This window comes from Syzygium oleosum, unplaced genomic scaffold, assembly GCF_021117445.2.
Source record: "Syzygium oleosum isolate NSW1041296 unplaced genomic scaffold, Sole_v2.1 Sole_v2.10, whole genome shotgun sequence".
Lineage (NCBI taxonomy): Eukaryota > Viridiplantae > Streptophyta > Magnoliopsida > Myrtales > Myrtaceae > Syzygium > Syzygium oleosum.
Window position 1 is genome coordinate 11916237 of NW_026607494.1, and position 16484 is coordinate 11932720.

Below are 16484 nucleotides of genomic sequence, written 5' to 3' on the forward strand. Positions count from 1 at the left end.
TTAATCAATTGAGTCTTAAACCTTTTGTATTTGTGCCAATTGAGTCTATCTGGCTAATTTCGACCTGAAATTGCTAACGTGGATGCTGGGCGCCTTACGCGGCACGACCGGCGCTTATATGGACAATTTCTAATAATATTTTAATTTTTTTATGAATTTTTAATTAAATTTTCTTCTCTTTTCTTTCTATACTTTTTTTTAAAAAAAATTGCTTTTCTCTTCTTCTCTTTTTTCTTCTTTCCCCCCGCCGGCCATCGCTAGACCTTGTCAATGGCTGGCGGAGGTCGCCGGCCTTAGGTGAGGGTAGTCCTCGCCAACCTTGGCGAGGGTGACCCTCGCCTGTTGACCCTCACTCGTGGCCGGCGAGGTTGACAATTCCCTAAGGCTGGTGAGGCCCAACCCTCAACTAATCTGGTGAGGGGTGCCCATGCCTTGGCCTCGTCTGTGATTGATGAAGGGAAAAAAAGAAAAGAAAAGAAGAGAAAATGAAAAAAAGAAGAAGTAAAGAAGTAAACAAGGAAAAGAGAAGAAAAGGAAAATTAGAAAAATAAAAGAATTAATAAAAAAGTTCAAAAAATATTAAAATATTATTAAAAATTATCCACGTCAGCTTCAGTCGCGCCACGTAATACGGTCAGTGTCTACGTCAACGATTTCTGTTCTAAATTGATCGGATTGACTCAATTGGTACAAATGCAAAAAGTTTAGAATTTGATTGCCAAAAAAAAATTTATGATTGAATTGACTTAACACTTTTTTGGTAATTTTCCTCTCGATCATCTAACCATACTTATTCTATGGTTTAGAAAAAAGATATCTATCTTATATCAAACAAAAGAATCCAAAGATGCTTCTTTCCAAATAAAGCTACAACAAATGTCACGACAAATGAAGGGATAAATGTATTCGATGGATAAGGCTTCCCGCAGTAAACACAATCTACACGATGACTTTTTTTTCTCTTCGAGGGAGATTGTCTTTCCTTTGATAAAATACTTGTGTAAATTGAGTTTCCTCTCATTCATTGGAAAACGAAAAAGGAAAATAAAATTGTCTTTTCACCATTTTTTCCTAATTTGCCGCACAAAAAAACTAAGGATGGGAACCGACTCGAACCAGCATTTAGAAGGGGGTTGGTCCAATTCCTGATTTTAAAAATCGAGAACCGGCCTTGAACGATTTAATTTCTGATTTTATATTTTGAATTGATTGGTTCTACTTAAAACCAGTAGGGGTGATTGGTTCCCAAAATTGGGAACGGAGATTGGATCAATGGAATTGGTCACGTTTTTTTTTGCCTATTACTTGATGTCATATCTTCGTGTTCTCCACTACTTTTTTAGAAAAAAAGTAGATTTATGGAACTACATGCTCATATATCTTCTACAATAAACAAAAATTAAAAAATAGATTTATAAATTACAGATCAAAGATAATAAACTAAACCCACCAATCATTGAAAGATAAGGAAAATGATCCTTAAATTGAAAAGACGAACAAAAAACCGTACTTTCACTTAGGGTTTAGTTCATATTTTAATAATTTTTTTGAACAAACAAAAAAATAAAGAAAAATATATGTATTCGGTTCGGTTCGGTATCTTTTGGAATCGGGAACCGGACCGCCTGAGCACTAATTCCATTTATATGAATTGGGAACCGGATTGACACTCCCAGCAATAGGACCAGACCGGCCAATCCGATCCGGGCGATTCCCGATGTGGACGACCTGTTTTGCACACCCCTACGAACCCGTAGGCAATACCTCGTTTAAAAAATTGGGAACCGATGAGGTTTCCTGATCTAGAACTACATACCCAAAAACAAATCGACCCAGAATTTCAAAATCTGGAAATTTAATTATTTTTCCCTTTTGTTTTTTTGGGTCGAGACGCGCACATAATTCCTCGCCGCCTTTCTCTTTTTCCCTCCACACTCCCTTTTCGCTCCCATCAAAGCCAGAAGAAGAAGGAGGAGAAGAAGAAGCAGCCCGAGTAGCTGTTGCTCTCTGGTCAGTAGTAGTCCTCACCGTCTTCTTCCTTCCTCTTCTTCTCCCTCCGCTCGAAGCCCTAAGAAAAAAACTCTCCGCGAATCTCTGCTGCGATCTCCGCGTAAGAGCTCTCGCTTTTCTGTCGATTTCTTCTTTCGTTGCTGCGATCGTGTTTGACCTCGAGTGAGCACGCTGTCTCCGTGCATGGTTTTTTTTTTTTCCTTTCCGAGGTTTTTCCGCGGTCCGATAACGCCGCTCCTGGCGAGAATTTGTTCCCGCGAGCCTCGGAACGTCGTGTGTCGCGACGGATTTCCGAGCAACGTTGCTACATTGGCGTCGGGGGACAATGTCGCCGCGAGATCGCTCCCGACACTGTTTTCTGTGGATGTTGTGCTGGTTTTTGTGTTTGTGGATGGATTTGTCCGCGCGATTAGACCGATTTCTTCGGGTCCTGTGCTGTGTATGTGTGTTGTGTGGGCAGTAATTGTTGGTTCTGTGTGTGTGTTCGCTTGGGTTTCAACTGGTCTTCATCAAGGACGAAGCTTTTAGTAAATTTTTCTTCCTTTTGTTTGTCATGCTTGTGCATGATCAACGTATGCTGGTTTGTGAACTTTTTCTTCTTCTAAGCTTCATTACCCATGCTTCGTTCTTCTTCTTCTCTTCCCGGTTTTAATGCTCCACTGTTTTACTCTACTCTTTGTCCTTCCCTTGGTCTCCTCCTTTGGTCGACCCATCTTTCTCTTCTTCTTCCTCCCCCAACACTACCCACTTGTTACATGATATTTGTCATGTTATATTTTCGCATGGCACGGCGCGTAGTATCTATGATGCCCTGTCCCTTTTTGCTTATCTGTTTCTTCAAAAGTCACGGGTTCACTTAAGATTTAAAATCATATAAGTAGAGTTGCCGTTTCAACCATGTCCACTCCCCATTTCGTTACCAAGCTTAGGGAGAACTATTAGCTCGTTATGACTGCTCTGATTGAAATATGTCCTTGACACACTTTCGAATGAAGTATACCGAGGCCGTGATTTACGTGCTGTTGGCTTATAATTATCTTATGCTATAGCAATGGTTTGCTGCTCTGCACCAATTTTATCAACAATAGAAGATGAACGTCATCAGGTCCTAGTTTGACTTTTATCCGTTTGGGAATCTTAGGAGAACCTTTAATTGCTGCTGGGTTCTTGGTAGAGTTTGATTTTGTGCTATCTAAGCAGCTACTGAAAACAGCCCACTGCAATTTGACATTATTGTGCAGGATGAAGAGAAAGCTAAATTCACTTATTGATATCATCATTAGCTCTTTTTAAAGGTTCTGCTATATGAGATGGAGAGTTTCTTGATTTTTTTTTCACCTTAGCTTGTTCAATTGATTATTTAGAATGCTTGATGACTGGGCAGTGAACTATTCCACCCTTCGCACCGTTTTTGACGGAAAAACTTGCATAAGAGAATTGTGGGTGTGTTCTAAAAGAAGATGGACAAAGTTACTGGCAACATGGAGGAAAATCCAAATCTACCGCATCCTGTTCCAACCCCAAATCTTCCTCCCGACACGAAGCCTGAATGCGTGGATTTTCCTAAATACTCCATAGTTGGCAGGCGTGGGATAGGGAGTGCTGGCAGGCAAATAAATCTGCTCACCAACCACTTTAAAGTTTCTGTCAATGTTCCAGATGCAGTTTTTTACCAGTACAGTGTATGTTTAGCTTGTTATATGTGCAAGTATTTTGTCCAAGTAGTTACTTAAGTGAGTACAACTGGTTATCTTTTTTAATATGTATACTCAATGTATCAGAGATGTCTTTCACAGGTTTCTATTACTTCAGAAGATAAGAGAGCTGTCGAGGGAAAGGGAATTGGGAGAAAGCTTATTGACAAGCTATACCAAACCTACTCTTCTGAACTTGCTGGTAAGAAATTTGCTTATGATGGAGAAAAAACTTTGTATACAGTGGGTCCCCTGCCACAGAACAAGCTCGAATTCACTGTGGTTCTTGAAGATTCTTTTGCAAAGAGGTCTGTACATTGTCAAATTCCTTGCAAGTTCCTTTTCTAAAGTTGAATCATAAGCTACTAAATTAATGCGTGTTGTTGATCCTTTCCTTCATGTGTCAGGGAAAGTGAGAGCCTTGTTGGTGGTAATGATGGTGAGAGTTCGAATGGTTCTACTAAACGGTCAAAACGCTCTTTCCAGTCAAAGACTTTTCAGGTAGAAATAAGCTATGCTGCAAAAGTACCCTTGAAGTCGATCTTTCTTGGTTTAAAAGGAATGGATAAGGTTAATAATGGTCAGGATGCTCTAAGAGTGCTTGATATAGTATTGAGACAGACAGCGGCGAAATGGTAATATTCTTGTCGATCTTTTACTCATTTTTATTATATGATAATTGCTATTATTTGTTGTTGAGGGTCTGTTGGATATGCAGGGGATGTCTTCTGGTAAGACAGTCATTCTTCCATGATGATTCAAGGAATTTCACAGATGTCGGAGAAGGTGTAGCTGGTGTTAAAGGTTTTCATGCCAGCTTTCGTCCAACTCAGGGTGGTTTGTCCCTGAATATGGGTAGGATTCTTTTCGTACCACTCACTGTATTTCTTTCGACATGACATGTCCAGTAATACTTTTTTTTTCTGTCAATGAAGATGTGTCTACAACAATGATCCTAAAACCAGGACCTGTGATTGAATTCCTTTTAACCAACCAGAATGTGAAGGAACATCGTTACATTGACTGGGCTAAGGTAAAGAAACTGTTGCATGTCATGCTATAGATTATAAATTGCTCCAAATCTCTGTAATTTTATCCTTTATGCAGGCCAAGAAGATGCTGAAGAATCTGAGGGTTAAGACTAGACACAGCAACATGGAGTACAAAGTAGTTGGTCTTAGTGATAAGCCATGCAATCAGCAATTGTATGTTATATTTATGTAGTTTCTTAGCCATTTTTTCGTTCTTAAAAAGCAGAAGGAGCTTTAACATTTTCCTGTTGTCCCCAAGTTTCCCTATGAAACTGAGAAATAGGAAAGGCCCAGATGACGAGGAGCAGACTGTGGATATTACTGTATCTGAATATTTTATTAAGCACCGTGGCATAGAGCTTACATTCTCTGCATACTTGCCATGCCTTAATGTTGGCAAACCAAAGCGACCAAATTACCTACCTCTGGAGGTTGGCAACTTTTTTCCCGTGGTTCAACTTAAGGTTATTAACCTAATCATTGAGGTCTAACTCTCTAAATATTGTCCTGTTTACTTTTACCTTGCAGCTTTGTTCGCTTGTTTCACTTCAACGCTATACAAAAGCACTATCATCAATGCAGAGAGCATCTTTAGTTGAAAAGTCAAGGCAAAAGCCTCCGGAGAGGATAAGAACTCTAGTTGATGTACCCACTGAACATCTCTTGGCCTCACAGATCTCTGTTATTTTTGTTCTTCTTTGATTCTAAAGATGCAGTCTCCTCTCTTGAAATTATAGGCTTTGAGAAACTACCGTTATGATGAGGATCCTGTGCTTGCTGCATGTGGTATTTCCTTAGAAAAGCAATTGATCCAAATCAAAGGCCGTGTTCTTGAATCCCCAAAGGTACATGCTAATGCATTACATGCCTTAGAGCGTATAGAGCTAAAGTTATGTTAAGATGGTTTTCGCTTTGTGTTACTTAACGTGTATTTTGTAACTGGCAGCTAAAGGTGGGGAATGGTAATGATTGCATCCCTCGTAATGGACGGTGGAACTACAATCAAAAGGTATTGTCTTGGACTCCTGAAAATGATGAGAATGGATTATGATTTGCATTTCCGTTTTGAAAATCTGCTATATTGTACTTCTAATCTTGTTATTTTTCGATTCCATCTCAATTAATCATCTGTTCACTTTTTTTTTCGACAATTTCCTTTAAACCCGATCTGTAGACCCTTTTGCAACCTTCCAAGATCGAACGTTGGGTTATTGTCAACTTCTCTGCTCGTTGTGATACTAGTCGCCTTTCACGTGAGTTCATTGACTGCGGTCGGACTAAGGGCGTGGTACGTTAAACAAAAGTAAATGGCTATTCACACTTCATTCTCTTCCTTTTTTGACCTCTCTCTCTCTCTCTCTCTCTCTCTCTCTCTCTCTCTCTCTCTCCGTGACAGCAAATTGATTGTCCGGTGGCTCTTATTGAGGAAGATTCACAGTTGCGACGGGAGAGTCCTCTTAGAAGGGTAGAAAGGATGTTTGAAAAGATTAGAGAGAAGTTATCACGTCCACCTAATCTCATTCTGTGTGTTTTGGCGGAGCGGAAGAACTCTAATATCTATGGTAGGAGTATCATTGTGTTTTGATTGGGTTACTTATTTTTTGGTGAATAACCAACTTATGTCCTTTTCGCTTCAAAGGGCCTTGGAAGAAGATTTGTCTCAGTGACTTTGGTGTTGTCACGCAGTGCATTAGCCCATTTAAGATAAATGATCAATACCTTACAAATGTGCTTCTTAAAGTCAATTCAAAGGTAAATGTGCAAGGCCACAGTTTTGAAGGTAATTAGTTTTCTGGCTCTTTCCTACGCTGACATTTACTTTTGGCAGCTCGGGGGAATAAATTCTTTGTTGGCAATAGAGCACTCTTCAAGTGTCCCCATAATAAAGGATACTCCTACAATGATTCTGGGTATGGATGTCTCTCATGGTTCTCCTGGTCGATCAGATATGCCATCCATCGCTGCGGTAAATGGTCCTAGTAGAACTATTAAACATTATAACAACCATTGTTGGTGTTGTTCCTGTGACAATTTTATTGCATCTTGAGTAGGTTGTTGGCTCTCGATGTTGGCCATTGATTTCAAGATATAGAGCATCTGTAAGAACACAGTCACCAAAGGTGGAGATGATTGATGCTTTATTCAAGCCTTCGGCTGACGGGGTTGATGATGGTATCATGCGGTACGAATATCTTGATCTCATGCCATTCAAGTTTTATTCTTAATCAGCGTTTGCTATCATAGAAGCGCTCGAGCGTGTACTAATGTCCCATTGAATTTCTGTGAGAACTGTACTTTATTCCATAGCAACAAAACTTCTCAATTGATTGTGCACATGCGACTATATTTTTATTTCCTCGGGTAGTTTTGTCATTGGTGTGCACACTACCGATGCAAGCTATGAACATCTGCGACATAAGAATAGTCGATTTGTCATGCATATGCACTGATTTCTAACATATGTTTTCAGTGTTAAAGGGTTCCAGCCATTTCTCTATGGTCTTAGTTTTATTATTTTCATCTCCGTGTATTGACGTTGGCCGCTATTAGACATTGTCTGTGACACAATTCTTCTTAGCATATTTTATTCAAGGGGAGATTTTCCTTTTCCTTTTGTAGAGAACTGCTCTTAGACTTCTACCAGTCAAGCAATGGACGCAAGCCGACTCAGATAATTGTTTTCCGGTATTGTCGCGTTTGACTTTTTTGAATGCCAAAAGTAACATCTAGTTGTCTGTCTCAACCATATGGATCACTTTCGGGCAGCTCAGCTCGTTGCCTAATAAGTTTTGAAATGTGATAAATTGAACTTAGTACAGTCGAAATGTTATTATGTCATGCTGCTGCTGCCTGCTGGTTGCTTTTAAATAGTTAAGTTTGTCTGATTGTTCTATGATCTCCTTGAGAAATTGAGGATAGCTCATTTTTTTTTTCTTTTTCGTTTTTCATTTTGCCCTCTCTTTCTTTCTGATAATGTGATAACTGCTGTATATCAAACCTAATTACAACAATAAATACCTTACAAAACTGTCATTCATCAAAAGATTATTTTGCCGATTTTCCTGCATAGAGGTATGCTCACTGCATAGTGGACTCTGCATATCGCGCCATGAACTGCTGTTTGGGATCTTATATCTAAAGTGGCTCTCCTTCTTAGTAAAACTTGGCGATATGATTGTTATTCTACCAGCCTTGTTTATTAATGTCCACTACTCATAGTATTCTTCATTTAGCCACATTCATCATCTTTCCGGTGCAATTGTGACACACTCTTTCTTTTTTATGGACTACTAGCTATTTAACATAAGAATAAGTTTCAATTTTCTTTTCATTAATTAGTAGAAACATGTTTCGACCAAAAAAAAATTAGTAGAAATATGCAGCACTAGCTTCGATTTCCAATCATATTAGACAATCTTAATCCATTGAGTTTGGCAATCTGATGTTGAATATTAAATGGTAAATCGTAATTGCATAGCTGTCCGGAAGAGCATCTGATCAGACCCAAGTTGACGTTCAGGTGTTGTTAATTAGTTGCTGTAGCATTAACCCTTGCAATGCGTTACTGATTTTTTTTGTATGGGGTCATTACCTGCTTTTCTTTGCCTTGATCCATTCTCTTTTCTTAGGGATGGAGTGAGCGAGTCACAGTTCAATCAAGTTTTAAACATCGAACTGGAGCAAATTGTCAAGGTTTGGCTGTAGTTGTCATCTTTTGTTTCCCTTTCCACTAACTTTGAAGAAATATTGTACATGGATGGTGTGCTACTCTCGGTCTTTTGCCCATTAGCTATTTATCTCATGAAAAATCTTAAATGACTTCGTGCATGTTGAGCATCTTTAAATTCCTATTCAGATTGCTTTTAGGCAGATATAGTTGAAGCTTAAAATGTAGTCAAATTTCCGATTAGATAATGCCCCAGGAAATAACATCTTTCAAGTTGGCGACATGGGATTGATGTTTCTCATATGAACACAGTTTGGAATGTCAAAGCTTGCTATTTGTGTCTATGATTGCGTGTGAGCATATGCAATGGGTTTTATGGTCCTTCTGTGTAGTACAGGCCTATCAGAATTTGGGGGAGACCAATATTCCAAAATTCACTGTTATCGTGGCGCAGAAGAATCACCACACAAAGCTTTTTCAAGCTAATTCTCCAGAAAATGTTCCACCTGGTATGTTCCTTGAAATTGATGGTTCTCTTTAGTGAAGTATATTTCTTCTCATCTCCAACCTCTCTCTCTCTCTCTCTCTCTCCAGGGACAGTGGTGGATTCAATGATCGTCCATCCAAGAAACTACGACTTCTACATGTGTGCTCAAGCCGGGATGATTGTGAGTGCTTTGTGTTCTTAGGAGAGAATCTGAAGTTATGCACCTCAATTAGCCTGTTAAAAAACTGGTTTTATTTGAAATACATGTCTGTCCTATGATAAAATCTTTTTAGAACTTGGTTCTGCCCATTAGCTTAGCAAGGGTTGAGGCTGCTATAATCCAAATAACAGTAGGTCCTTTAAGTATGGTCTACTCATCAGCAACTTCAAACCCAATATTGTTTCTCTACTTAGGTTTAACATCATATTATTTGGTCTTCATGAACAATAGGGAACTTCTAGACCAGCACACTATCACGTTCTGATTGATGAGATTGGTTTCTCTGCTGATGGATTGCAAAATCTTATTCACTCGCTATCTTATGTGTAAGTATTTTGCTGATTCTCTTATTTGGCAGTTAGTTCGATTGTCTCTGTTGACATTTTGTTGTTCCTCGTATTAAATCAGGTATCAGAGGAGCACCACTGCTATCTCGATTGGTAATGTTCTCTACATAGATGCTCTTGCTTTCCCCAGCCTTCTATGTGGTGGTTGTTGCATCCCTGCTTATGCCCCGTCTCAATAGTTAAAATGAATAACTTTTCCTTCTGCAGTTGCTCCGATATATTACGCACACCTTGCTGCAAAGCAGATGTCCCAATTTATAAAGTTCGAGGATTTATCAGAAACCTCGTCTGGACAAGAAAGCATCGCGTCTGCTCCTCCCGTGCCTGAGCTCCCCAGGTTGCACGAGAATGTCTGCAGCTCTATGTTCTTCTGTTAGTGTGCTGGCCACTGCTCTCTGTGAATGCTCCACTAGTTCGATTGATGTTCATGATTCGTAGAGTTAGGTACCGAGTAGTTTATATGCAGGCAGACACCTCTAGTTTAGCCATTTTATAGTTTAATCATATGGGAGAGCTAAGTAAAGGAAACACCTGAAGCAATCAGTTTTGTGTAATAGGAAAATTTTTGAGTGCTTCATGCCAAACGAAGTCGATATCTCTAAATTGTATAGCTCGAGCTTCTGAAGATATGACCGGTCTGGTCGTCTTACTACTTAAATCACCAGTTTGGTGTAATCTGCTCTTTGATCTGTCATTTATCTGCTCTTTGATCTGTCATTTTTCCCCTTGTTAATTTGTGTTGCTCCAATTGACTCCTCGATGGCTCCGGAAACATCTTCGTCCAACAGTTTAAATCGGATTTCTGTTAGCTTTTTACCAAGGGACCTTCTCATTTATCATCAAAGAGGAGGGTATAAGCAGTAGAAAAGTTCTGGCAAGAAATAATCATTTCCACCAAAAAATCGATCATACATTTTTATTTCTATTTAATTCCTTCCAATCATAACCATTTTTCAAACTTTAGTTAAGTCAGCTTCAAGGATAGGCTGGTGAGGCTTATCCATTGCCTTATGCGAGTTGGGACTTGATCATGATGATCCTCTTGCCTTTTTGTCGAACCCATGATTACCTGGAGCCAAAGTAAAACATGCACCTTTTATTTGATAAATTCATTAGAGCGAACTTACAATCTCACGACATCCCATAAAATTTAAATCTAAGGAGGTCATAATCTGAACTCTCATACCAACAAATATCATTTCAAACCTATATAAGACTATCTTGAGTTGTATCGTTCAATCTCAATTCCTTTTCAAACTACTAACAAATAGGAAGAGAGCAGCATTAGCAGGGTATTCCCATGTTTGACATAGTTGAATATATGTTTGCCGGCGATCCTCATTGGATCTTTACGAGGGCCTACTCGCCCTTGTGAAGGAGCGGCAACCGAGCCTCCCCCTCTCTCTCTCCTTCTCGTGATTTTTTCCCTTTCTCGAATTTTGCCGGTACAATTGCTTCCATGCCCAACTCGGTATATGTAAGTCCTACATTCGAGTCGGATCGACATGCTCCATGTCGACGGGGCAAAATCCACAAAAAGAAGTAAGTAAAACTATCATGACTTTAAGATCAGCACGAGAACCGAATTAGACAAAGATCGAATGTGGGACCAAATTAAAACATTGGTCAATGGCGTGGAGACCATTTTTTCACGGGTTGCCACCCTTCCAATTCCTACCACCCCACGAAAACCTACCAATACGGGACACTCCTATTTTGGCCCCGACGGAAAAACGACGATCCGAGGGCTTCGAAACGCCGGGAGGGGCACTCCCGTCCTTTCACGCGCCTTCCCCATGTCCAGAACCAGAATCAAAAGGGGAGGAGGAAGAGAACCAGACGTTCATCATCGCGAGCGAGACGAAGATCATCAGTTCAGATTACAGGAAATCCGACGACGAGGAAGAAGAAGAAGAAGAAGAGAGAGAGAGAGAGAGAGAGCGAGCTCTCATGGAGGAGAGGTCAAACGCCTAACCAATCTCCGTGACGAGGTGGTTGAAATTCCCACGCACAAATTCCTAACTCCTCCCGCAATCTCTCCCTCTCCCTCTCCCTCTCCCTCCCTCTTGCGCACCTACCGTCTCCCATTCTCTCACCCAAAACCCACCTCCCCCACCACCACCCCCATGCGGCGGCCCGGGGCCACCGCGGGCCTCGCGGCGGCGGCGGCGGCGGCGGGGGACCCCGATCGCCGCCGGAGATCAGGTACCGGGGCGTGCGGCGGCGGCCGTGGGGCAAGTTCGCCGCCGAGATCCGGGACCCGGCGAGGAAGTGCCGGATCTGGCTCGGCACCTTCGCCACCGCGGAGGGCGCGGCCCGGGCCTACGACGCGGCGGCGCGCGGGATCTACGGGGCCAAGGCGCGGACCAACTTCGCCGCGGACCCCCAGTCCGCCGGGTCGCAGGCCACCGGCCTCGACCAGGCTCACAACCATCGGCCCGACCGCGAGGCCGCCAGCGACGGGTTCGACGCCAGCCGGCCCGCGAGCAGCAGCTTGAGCAGCACCGTGGAGTCGTTCGGCGGGCCCAGGGTTCCGAATCGGGTTCCGGTGGCTGCTCACCGGAGACCGGCCCAACCTCCGGTCCCGGGCGATGATTGCCACAGCGACTGCGGCTCTTCCTCGTCCGTGGTCGATGAGGCGGAGGATTGTTGCGCGACGGCGCAATTTAGCCGCCGGGTCTTGCCCTTCGATCTCAATCTTCCGCCGCAGACGGACTGCCCCTGCGCCGGCGGCGATCTCGACGGTGATGATTTAACGGCCACTGCTCTGTGCCTGTGATGAATTACCGCGTTTGGAGTTTGTGTGTTGATCTTCATCATCATCTTCTTGCTGGCTTCAAACTCATCTTTCCCACTCTCATTGATCGAAACAGAAATTGGAAAACTTGGCCACTTGGGTTTTGCCGACATGATCTGACTAATTGAGCTGTAGCAATTGTACGTATGAAATCGAAGATCGATAGTTGGATCATGTGGAATACAATCTGGCATTCCCTCTTTTGATCTGTGGTTGTGCTCTGTACAGAGAATTTCATCTTTTTGCAGTTGACTGTTTTTGCTCTGGTTTGCATCATTCCCAGATAAGTACAGACACTTTCTCTTTGCAGAAATGTAGATGTGAACATCAAAATGACATGTCCATGCATGGATTTCTGTTCTTGGGAATTTGCATCTGGTATGATTAGTGTTGAAGCGGTGATAACACATCTCGATTTTTGTTTACTTGTTGCATCAAGGATTGTACTTTTAATTGATCATAGGATGCTTCTCTTGGTCCAATTAGATCACCAACTTTCATTCCGTATGGCACTTAGATTGATGGTTTCACAAACTCTTTGCAAACACATTGGCAGAAAAGAAACTCACATTGGCTTTAAAGTCGGATGAAAGGCCTACCGTAATGTACAAACCGTTGGCAAAACCGACGGAGCACTCTTTCTTTTAGTCACTTCGTAAACTACTGGAAAATGAAAACAAAGATGAGAAGGGATTAAAGAAAGTCATTACTCTGTTCCATTCGCCACTTCATTCACGACACAATTTCATGGAAATGGATGTTCGAAACATTCAACACGAGAGGGAAGCTTTGATGTTTGATTCGTCGGGCTATCAAAATTACAAGTTTCAAATAAATATGTTCTCTTGACAAGTAGTCGTAATAAAATAGCAAATAATACACAAACAAATAGAATACATCTAACAAGACATTTAAATGGTGCACGTTATGCCTCAATCCTTGTACCCTCGGATCAGTGTTCTTCGGTTCATCCTTCAAATGCTTGAGCAAATACTAAATGTTTCTCCTGTCATCTTCAAGGACTCCAGACGGACCCTTCGTGATAGAACAAGGTACGCCGCTTGTCGGCAAACACCAAGAAAAGAAGTCACACCTCTTATCCTCATGATTATAGTAAAGCTTGTGCTTCTTTCTTGTTTATTATGATATTTTCACGGTAGCAAGATTACCACAATTACACCTCTTATTTTGAAAGGTCAATTCACTCCAAGTAATCTCATTCACACTGGATGAAGACATCACACCTGCAAGATAACACTAAATTTTTCTCAGGAATCAAAGTGTTAAAATGAACTTAGGTAATGGACGAGACGCTCCACGATACGCTCAAAGAAAAAAGGAACTTGCGAGCGAACCTTTCTTAGCCAGAGTTGTTACAGGCGAATTGGGGAGAGACTCCACGAGATGGAGCAATGCAGCACCAGCGATCGAGGGCATGGCCCAGCTTTGCTTTAAGAAAGAGATGTCTAGTTTTGCTTTAAAAAAAAAAGCAATAAAGAAGGAAAAACCAGCATGCCTATGATACCCATGCATCTTACTACGTCATAAAATTATGCTATGTACTCAAACGAAGTGTCTCTATGATGAAATATAAAATCCTTGAGTAACATAAACCCAGGTATAGTATGACTGCAAGCCCAGTAAAGGTTATACCATTTATGTGGACATCCACTTACTGAAAACTGAAGTTAGCCGTGGACAGACTTGACAATGAAGAGACGCAGTAATAATATTAAACTAACTATAATGAAGTAAAATCCTAAATCTAGGATTAGAACACTAAATTATCACAATAAGCTAAATAAAGCACTATTTTCCAGCTTGCTGATTATGTTAAACAACTATACTCTTAAATTATTATGCATAATGTGTACCAGTTGATAGGTTCTAATCTAGGTAGAGCATCACCAGAGAAGCTCACTAGGAAGCTGGTGATAGTTGGCACGTTTGAAATGTATTTGACACTAGCATTAGGACAGCCAGATGGCTGCAAAAGGATGTTACTTGACCAACAGGAGGTAATGATCACTTTTGTTTTACCACTGTAATGTCAAATAGCAGAAACTTGGCTCCAGAAGGTAGTTCTGAGTTACATCTTCAGCAACATCAAAAACCAATGCAAGGCTATGCTTATCAGCACATCATTTTCGTACTCTAAAAGGGTAGCTGTCATTAACATTGCCTGTTTCAACTGGAATAACAATTTTAACGAGTCAAAAGAGTACTCACCTGAGTAATGGCACCAAAACTTCCAAGAGTGATGTCGGGAATAAAGTAAGGAATGCTCAACTTAACTCTCTCTGGTAAGGCATCAAGAAAATGCCCAACTTCCTACACATAAACAGATCTTTCATGTATGAACAGAGCCAAGGTCTATAGTTCTGAAATAACTTTTGATCAGTTAATGACATGTCCTTGCTTTGATGTCTAAAACATGAAAACTGGATCCAATGAGTTTAGAAATCCATAATGATGTGCATACTTAAAAAATTTTTTTGCTACAAAACTCCCTCATAGCCCAAAAGAAAAACCTTCTAATAAGAAAACGGGGGCCCCTGCCAACGCTCCAAACCGACCCTCCAAGCTCTGTCTACTTTTCATTGTTACTTTCATCCACAAAACCACGTGCTCATTCCAACACTAAGACAGCACGTAAAGAGAATTCAAAAATTTTGAGTACATACGAAACAAGACATCTCCGGTCGTTGGCAAAAGTGAGGAAAAACATGCAAAATACACGAGAGAGGGCTCACAGTGAAAGAGTATGAATCTGAATTTAAGGAGAATCACAATTGAAAATTTTTTATAAAAGGTAAGAATCTGCAATATTAGCATAGATCGTAAAAGATTTACCCTATCGACAGGATTGGCACAGATTGCAGAATATTGACGTTATCAACGTGATTGGCACAGATTGCGAAAGATTACTCTACGGTGAAAGATTTGCTCTATCACGCAGATCTTTCTTTCCTCCTCCGAAGTCGCTCAAAACCAGACGGTACTTTGACGGTGCAACAGATGCAGCCTCTGAAACTTGCACTCAGTTTGCGACGAGGACGACAACCAAGCCTCCGTCGTCGTTTTCCAGCAGCGGCGACCGGCGGAGGATCGCGGCGGCGGTCGTCGTTCGGTTCTTGCGAGACGTAGAGGAGAGAGAGAGAGAGAGAGGAGACAGAGAGCGCACGTAATTAACGGAGAGAGAGAGAGGACGCAGGGAAGCTTTCTCAAGGTTTCTAAGGTGGTGGGTCCATGGACGTCCGTTGATTGATCGTGATTGGCCTGGACCACGGTGACGTGGAGGGCTGGCCCACCTAATATTTTATCTCCGTGATTTAAGGAAAATCATATAACAAGGGTTTCTCTCTTTCGCGCCCGTTTTCTTTATAACAAACTGAAGCTGCTGGGGATTCTGTCTCTGCCGATCTGGGAGCTCTTCTCTCTTCTTCCCCTCTTCATAAAAATCTGCTCTTTTATCTTCTTCTTCAGTCATCACCAGTGTCGCAATGTTGCGAAAACCTTTCCATGGAATACCGAAATTGCCAGCCATTGGCACACCTTCACCTCGCTTTAGCCCGGTTCGTGAATCGCCCGCTCGCCTCACCCCCACTCAGCTCGCGTTCTCCTCTCCCCCCTCTCTTCTACTGCCAGAAGAACCTCCCTCTCACGTCTCACTTTCGTTTTATCCGCCAAACCACCATATTTCCTCCTCTCTCTACCAGCTCCTTTGCAACCGCGCCTCCCTCCACTGCTGCGCAGTACTCTTGTGCGCCCGAGCCCAATCCTAATACCGCCGAGGACCAGGTTGATGGCGAGGGATCCGATCGCAAGAGGAGGTCTCAGGTGAGTATTGTGAATGTTGGAGCTCTAAATTTTAGATTTAGAATGAATTCTGACGATTGTTTGGGAGAGGAACCGAGACTTGGAAAATTGAGTTCTTGCATGATCTGTTTTCTTGCCCACAAAATGTGGCAGTGAAAGAGAATCGGGTTCACCGAACCTGTGCGTGTGTTGTTTTTCTATTCATGCTAATTGAGGATGGATGATGTTGTGGGGGTTTCGCTTGTATTGTGCATTGTTTTATGCTTTAGAATGACTTCGTGGTGTCCTTGAGGAAGTTTAAGAAACTTTGGGTAATTTTGTAGATATGCCCAGGTAATGTGGGTACGCTTGAATCGCCCAAGGAAAACTTTGGGTAGTTTTCCTTGGGCTTGTTTCTTTGCAAATTTATTCT

General features: G+C 41.7%; 2 protein-coding genes across 4 annotated transcripts; both read left to right on the forward strand.

Annotated features, from left to right (window-relative positions):
- Positions 1-1933: 1933 nt before the first annotated feature.
- Positions 1934-10173, forward strand: LOC115680016 (protein argonaute 16-like). 3 transcript variants are annotated; one of them, XM_056315484.1, is made up of 23 exons: positions 1934-2010; positions 3395-3692; positions 3807-4012; positions 4112-4339; positions 4423-4559; positions 4640-4737; positions 4812-4909; positions 4995-5166; positions 5264-5380; positions 5473-5580; positions 5682-5744; positions 5910-6023; positions 6132-6297; positions 6375-6487; positions 6564-6701; positions 6787-6917; positions 7355-7420; positions 8365-8428; positions 8800-8911; positions 8997-9070; positions 9341-9435; positions 9518-9549; positions 9664-10173. In XM_056315484.1, the coding sequence occupies exons 2-23, from the start codon at positions 3471-3473 to the stop codon at positions 9831-9833; spliced, it is 2724 nt and encodes a 907-aa protein (XP_056171459.1). In that variant the 5' UTR covers positions 1934-2010; positions 3395-3470; the 3' UTR covers positions 9834-10173. The 3 variants fall into 3 exon arrangements, with proteins under 3 accessions (XP_056171459.1, XP_030459627.2, XP_056171458.1); XM_030603767.2 differs by having other exon boundaries at positions 1978-2110; XM_056315483.1 differs by lacking the exon at positions 1934-2010 and adding an exon at positions 3256-3305.
- A 1282-nt stretch (positions 10174-11455) lies between these two features.
- Positions 11456-12529, forward strand: LOC130139188 (ethylene-responsive transcription factor 3-like; the record flags this gene model as incomplete). Its single annotated transcript, XM_056315619.1, has 1 exon — positions 11456-12529. A coding segment is annotated over one exon (780 nt), but the record flags the coding sequence as incomplete, so codon positions are not given.
- Positions 12530-16484: the final 3955 nt, after the last annotated feature.

Bases quoted from the DNA above. Each gene is read 5' to 3' on its own strand.
- LOC115680016 (XM_056315484.1), top strand. From the start codon at position 3,471: ATGGACAAAGTTACTGGCAACATGGAGGAAAATCCAAATCTACCGCAT. The intron at 3,693-3,806 runs GTATGTTTAGCT...TGTCTTTCACAG, and splicing joins CAGTTTTTTACCAGTACAGT to GTTTCTATTACTTCAGAAGA. The intron at 6,298-6,374 runs GTAGGAGTATCA...TTCGCTTCAAAG, and splicing joins GAAGAACTCTAATATCTATG to GGCCTTGGAAGAAGATTTGT.